Raw genomic sequence first — 7,224 nt, 5'->3', positions numbered from 1 at the left:
TCCGCTAGTTTTTGGGGGGACTCGCCAAGAACAACTAGTGAAACTTTTAGTCGGAGCGAGTTTGACTTAGTCTTTGTTTGCACCAAACACGGGTTAAGACTCCTATCCAAGGCAGTCCAGTTTAATGAGACTTAAAGAGGCCAAACAAACATGCCCTTAAAGAAATGTAATGAGAATCTTCTAAAACTAAAAGATTTTGAAGCAATTTTTTTGAAATTAAAGGATTGCGTAGGGAACTTGCTATCTCTTTTGGGAAAAATAATTACGTAGCTTGTGTGGTTACTGTATTTAATTTATCTTCTCTTGATAAAGTTTAGTTTGTTTTCTTTACAAAGTGGCTTTATTTATTTGTTTTTTAATTAAATACTTTTTTTTTGGGCAGGCCTACTATGATCCATTCAAAAACCCTGGACCAAAAAGCATGAAGCCATTGATATTTGGAGCCGAATGGATATCATCTTCATCACTTTAATACCAAGTTGAAAATCAGAGTACACCACGAACAAATAAAATAAAAAACTTTATTAATTGAAACAAAGAATTGCCAAGAAGAATTTGCTTGTACGTGGAATCTTGTATCATTATAGTCTTTCTCCAAAGCAATTGCACGCAAGATTTGATAATATAGAATTACAATGACGATAAAATTAACGAAAGACAAATATATTTTGAAATAACCTTACCAACTGAGGCAACCCACTTTTGCCAAATATAAATTTTCTTTACTCATCGTCATGCAAAAATAAAGTTTTGTGACAATCAATTTTTCCTCTCTCAAGAACACAAAAGACGTTGAGTTTGCATTCTCCGTAACCAAAAGTTTAAATCCTCTAATATTTACGCACAAAAAATTGTGATTAGGATCTTCAATAATTTTTCTGATAGCCACCATACCAAACCGGAACTCCGATCGCAATGTTGCCGCCAAAACTATTGTTTCCAGCCGCCGGAAACCCCATCATCGAGGGAGACGACGTCGTTGAACTTGCACAAGAGCTGTACATCTCCGGAACCTTCATCCTCACAGAAATATTAATAATCCCATTCTTCTCCCCCTTGTAATCTCTCAGCCTGTAACTCAAAAAATGCAGGTAACCCTCCGGCACGTACCCGCCAACAAAATCCGATGCCGGAATAGTCGCCGTCGCGAACGTCCTGACGCCGTACGAAGTCTGGCATTGGACCTCCACCGTGATGGACTTGGAGTGCGTTGGCAAGTCGAGCACAAGCTTCTCGTTCCACTGTGGGTAGGCGCCGCCTTCAGTGTCCATGTCCGTGGTGCGAAACTGGCTGTTGGTGTCGGTCCGGACGGTCACGGAGGTGTTTTTGCTGATGGGTTTTCGATTTAATTGCAGGTTCCCAGCGGAGATCACCGTGATTTCCAGCGTCTGGAAATTGGCTGCCATGGTGGATGAAGGGTGCGCGTAAGGTGTTGTGTTAGATTAGGGGAATTGTGAGAGCCGATGGGAGGAAATAGGTGTGAGTGGGGAGGGGTTATATAGGAGTGTTGAGGGAAGGATGTGGGAAAAGAGAGAGAAACAGCCACCAGGTTTCTGTGGATTTCAAATTGGACTAATAAACTAAATATACGCGCCCAAGTAGACTTTGGTTTTCCAAGTTGACTGTGGCCCTTCAAATGGGGTTTTGAGTTATTCAGGGTAGAAACTTTCATGTAATTAACGGATTCACACCTCTTATTGCGGGGCTAATGTTTTGGAAAAAGTTTGTTTTTATTAGCATGCAACATTAAATTACTTACCTACCCTAATTGCAATGACAATTTATATTTTATAAGGTTTTTAAAAAATAAAATAACATTTTAAATAAAACCCAAATCACTTTAACGCGTATATCCCAAAATTATTTGTCTTCCCCAACTCTCTAAATCAATCTCACCCAAGGCTGGCCCTAAGACCATCTCCAACCCTTGGGCTAAAAGCCAAATTTTTTAGCCCCGGAAAATTTAGCTTTTAGCCCAGAAACATCTTTTCTGCTCCAACCCTTCTACCCTAAAATTTTAGCCCGGAATTATTAAAGAATGAAATTAGCCTAAATTTTTTTCTTAAATCAATTTTTTTTTAAAATAAATATGTAGATTATTGTAAATTAATTTTATGAACATTTTGATCTAAAAAAATTTAAATTCCGATAAACATTTCGCATTTAGCCCGGGGGAAAAGCTGGGGGGTATTTGGCCCAGAAATAGCATTTGGCATTTAGCCTAAAATTTTAGCATGGGTTGGAGAGTGTTTGGGGGGGGGGTAATTTGGCTTTTAGCCCAGGGTTGGAGATGGTCTAAGGGTAGTCCATGACCATGTAGGCGCCCTGCCCCTTAGAGCCCCCACTTCAAAGAATGAGGATCCCAATGATCTTTTAATCATGTATGTTTATCGTATATTGTGCTGGTCAGAAATTATTTAAATTTTTTTATTTAAAATTGAACACAAACAGTACCTAACGAAAACTGGTTGCACGATGTACAATAAACGGACACGATCCCGTAAATAAATATAAATACATAAAAGTAAGATATATTATACTTTATTTGTTGGTGCAGTGGAAATGTTTGATTTCTTTTTTCTTTGAGGTGTTGAGTTCGAAACATAGAGGTGCATTTTAAGTCACTAGTTTTTTCTTATTTTTCAAATTTACTCCCAATCCATCTCTCCAAGTGCATATAAAGTTATAACACTCAAGTTCCTTTGCAATTTTGTTTTCTTTCAACTTCTCAATCTCTCAATTTCTATTGAATGTTTAAATCAACTATCACATGTTTTGAAGATTGCATTTAAGGTAATCAAAACTTTGAATTTATATTTTGTTTTTCAATAATTTATTATTCAATGGATTATTTTAATGTTTGATTTGTTAGTGTGATGTTGATTTTAGAAAGAAAAAAAAACACAAGAGAAACAATTGGCGTTGTTGAATTTATTATCCTCGTCAATCAAGTTTTATTATATTTTACTCTCTTGATTATCAAGTTTTATTGTTCTTCACTCACAATCTTAGTTTCTTGACTTCAAGCATTTAGTACATTTGCGTCTAAAAGCATGAGTCGTGTAATATTTAAATAATGTTTGTATATCTACCTTTTTATATATTTAGCAAATTCTTTTGTACATATCACTATACAAAGAATCGAGAGTTAGAGAACTTTAGGGGCCCCTAGTTCTCAGGGCCAGCCTTGCTCACCCTTAATTGTAGAGCAAAATTTTAACCAATACAACTACAAACATGTTAATTTGCCAAAAAAAATTGATGAATGAAATTTGAAATTGACGTTTCAGAAGCTCCACCTTGTTCAAAATGTACCATCACAAGTGGAGGAAGGTTAAACTTGATTGGTGTTAGATTACAATCCTTGTTTTCTTTCAAAGCCATGTATTAACAAATAATAATCTGATGATCATATAATACTAAATTGCATTTGTGCCTTGACAATTTTTGCAAATATAGCCATGCCCTCCAACAGTTCATGTAAACTTAAATGAATTTTTAATACCTTGGTCAATAAAGCGATACCGCTACTGTAATTCTACATGAAAAATGCCATCACAGAAATTTTTTATTTTTTTTATTAGACCAATATATTTTACACCAAGGAGAGGGGGAGCTTGGTTAAATCACACAATAGATAACCTAATTTGGTATCGAATTTGTCATCCACGAGATTCGAACTAAGACCTTTCAATTACAAGTGAAGATGAACACCACCAGATTGTAGTACTAAGTGACATCACAACGTGATGTTTGAGTATGATATGCGATGCATAAAAAAAAAATCATTCCGTGTGCATCCTTGCCAAGGGCAATACTTCATACTGTCGAATTTAATTATTTAACTACCAAAATAATATACCAATCTAAATGATCAAATTGACATATGGAGACTAAGGTCCTCACATCATCATCTTATACTTTCTAAATTGTCATTTTTGAGATACACCCCCTCACTCATTAATGTTCATTTGTTAGAAAAAAGTTGAGCAAATCTTTGAATGACATGAATGATTTTGTATCGAACGGTGCATATCAAAGACAAGGGAAAAAAAAAAAGAAAAAAAGTATTGTGAAGAGTGTGAGGTGTAAGTAAAAAATGTGGGGCATGTGTAAAAAACGTAAGGTGTATATTGGGAGTGTGAAATATAAAGGTATTATAGGAAAGTATGTGGAGTGTAAAGATAAATCGTAAGTGAAAAAACAATTATGAAGTGTATTAAGAATGTAATGTATATTCAACAATATGTAAAACGTTAATGAATGCAGTATATGGCAGATCTCTGACAAGCGACCAAGTTTCATGGTAGGAATACATATCGTACTGTCAAAGACAAATTCACGCATCTCTTGTTTCTTGATTTATTACGCGGTGAATAAAAGTTCGAAACTTGCAATTAATTGTGGAGGAAATTCATTGTGACATGTCGCGTGGTTACAGAATTTTCTCAAGTCATGCATGGAATTGAATTTTCATGATTTGTTTTGTAAAATATTTGAGAAGTAACTCCCTTCTTATGTATGTAAACGTTGACTGGAAATTGGCGGGGAATGACATTGAAGTTTCTATGAGTAAGGTATTATGTTGGGTAATCTAATCTAGCATTCTTGCAACCAAGTATTTGAAAGTGAAATTATCGTCATCTTTTTCACGCTTCTAAGATTATATCTAATGCATGCAAACTACTCTAGGTGAATGTGATATTTAGCACCAAAAGACAAAATTCAATTTTTAAAGAGACATGTCTAGTCTAGGTTAAAATAGTCCACGACTCTTCACGAGCGAGTTTATCTTTGACTATTAAATGGTCAACTTTTAAAAAAAATTACAAAACTTAGCCTCTTGCACTATTAGAATAACAAAACTTTGAGTGGCTAGATTTCATAAATAATGACATTTTGGAAGGCCAAATAAAGCCTCTAGCCCGTAATCCTTGCCTTTTCCATTAGACTTGCTCTAATGCTACACCATATATTTTATTATTTTGCACTCAACCATTATCCAAGACTATAGTATATTTAACTAAATTAGACTATAATCTAAGCTTATGACTTGGGAGAAATTTTTTTACCGATGACCAAAACCATATATATATAGTTAATTTTCGCATCATTTCCTTAGTTCAAATTTTCTTTGAGTTCACCTTATATATATTGTAAACACCTTAATTTTCAAATGTCAATGATGTCTGCATGCATCAATGTCCTTTTCATTAGTTACTTTCTTATTTGTTGACTCAATTATCAGTAAATCAATTGTAAGTCCCAATATATGTTTTGCAATAAAACTTATTTTCAAATTATATCTGCATCATTATTTTGAATTCATTATTTTCATTATGAATATTTTCATAACAAGTGATTTCAATTGGCATAGAATTCTTACTCTTAGTCAATTCATCGAATATCTCAAGTTCAAGGTAAACACATATCAGTCTTTCATATCTTTCTTTTTATTCATTTATCACAATTGGTTTCATGCTTTATTTAATCCCACATATGAGCCTCATTTGCTCCCAGTTCCACCCCATTTGGTATCATAGCCAAGTAATTGGTGATTGAATCAATAATCTTAATAGTTTATTCATTTGCTCACGTATTAGTTTTTGTTAATTCCAGTAGATCCTATCTATTAGCTTTCTAAGTATGATTGTTTGCTCTCAAACCAAACAGTAAGACATGTTCCAAACAATAAGTCCATAGGATTGGCATGAGCGGAGAGAGAGTTTAGCAAATACGCGAAGAAAGTAAAACCAGTAAGATTTCTGTAATTACAAGACTTGATTTTTGAACAACGAGTAGATTATTTAGATCTAATTCAACTACTAGCATTAGCTCCAAATCCACTTTGAGTAGGATTCCAGACATAGTATATGAGGATCAAAAATTAAAATTTCAAACAGATGAAAGCGTTGATTTTGGAGATTGGAACATCCTCAAAATATCCAATAAAAATATTTACAAAAAGAAATGGTCAGTAACTTCTTTCAGAAGTGAACATCATGTTAAAACAGTTGAGAAAACTTATGCTCTCAGTAAAGAACATGATAATTGTCAATTATTCACACCATAACAAATCAAAGCCTATAGAAAAGATGGTCACAATTACATTCACATAGATCTAGTTCATATTGCAATCAAGCTTTTAACAAGAAGATGCCTCAATACCTCTATTTTGTTATATCTCCGAGATGCAAGAGTCACTTACTTCAATGATAGCATTCTTGGAATGATCGAGTCAAACATTTACAATGGGCCAATTCATTCTGATTGCTTATCAGATCTCACAATAAGCCTTTTAGATCCTCATATGTTGAAAGCACTCACATTAAACATCAAAACTTTAGAGTATCAAGTCCTTGAATGATTCCAACCATTAGCCTTAATCTTTAGAGAACCAATCAAGAGAATGCCAACATCAAAATACCCAGAACCATCAAATGGTCAGATATCAGTCTACCTTCAGATTGGTGCTTGATCAATGAAAGTAAACCAATAAGCATACAAAATAGCTTAGTCAACCTAGACAACATAGAACAATAGTTTGACAGAACAGTTAAAATCAACTTCAATCCTTTAGCCAGAAAATTAAGCATCCACCTACATGAGTTAGCCCATTCACGCAAGTTTAGAGAACCAACTAGTAATTCTTTTTCTGGATCCATATCAGCCAATATGGTGGGTCAAGATCAAGATCTAATCAATTCCCTGGTTAATAAGAAATTAAAATCAGTAGAAACTAGCTTAGTAGTCACCCAGCAAGAATTGATTAATGATTTAATCAACATGAAGTTAAAATCAGTAGAAACAACCCCTCAAGTTACACATCCACGATACCAAACTAACACCCAGAACCAAGAAGAACAAACCTCCCCAACAGAATCTGATTTCGAAGCAAATCAAGTCAATCACCAATTGCTAGTCCTGAATAAACAATTCAAAATTCGATGGAAAAAACTCAATGCTAACATCGAAGCAACGGAAAACATTCCCAAACGAAACACCTTTAGGGAAAAATATACAAAAGAACAAAAATTGAGCATTTACAATAAATGGACCAATTTCATAAAAAAACACAGATTTGAAGTATTTTTTTTTTCGATTTTGTTGAAAAAATATTACGATCTGAAAAAAAGTTAGAAGTCATCACCAAAGAAAATTGGCTTAAAGAAGATAAAACCATAGTCTCTTCTAGTCACCCTCCACAAGAAACAATTTTAATTA

The 7,224-nt window shown here is 34.1% G+C and overlaps 1 protein-coding gene across 1 annotated transcript; it reads right to left on the bottom strand.

The window, feature by feature from the left end:
* Positions 1-589: 589 nt before the first annotated feature.
* Positions 590-1,481, bottom strand: LOC126627990 (BON1-associated protein 2-like). The gene has a single exon (XM_050297573.1). The coding sequence runs from the start codon at positions 1,404-1,406 to the stop codon at positions 867-869; it is 540 nt and encodes a 179-aa protein (XP_050153530.1). The 5' UTR covers positions 1,407-1,481; the 3' UTR covers positions 590-866.
* Between the last annotated feature and the right edge of the window lie 5,743 nt (positions 1,482-7,224).

This window comes from Malus sylvestris, chromosome 7, assembly GCF_916048215.2.
Source record: "Malus sylvestris chromosome 7, drMalSylv7.2, whole genome shotgun sequence".
NCBI lineage: Eukaryota > Viridiplantae > Streptophyta > Magnoliopsida > Rosales > Rosaceae > Malus > Malus sylvestris.
The sequence above is the reverse complement of the archived record's forward strand: the minus strand, read 5'-3'. Positions and strand labels throughout refer to the sequence as shown.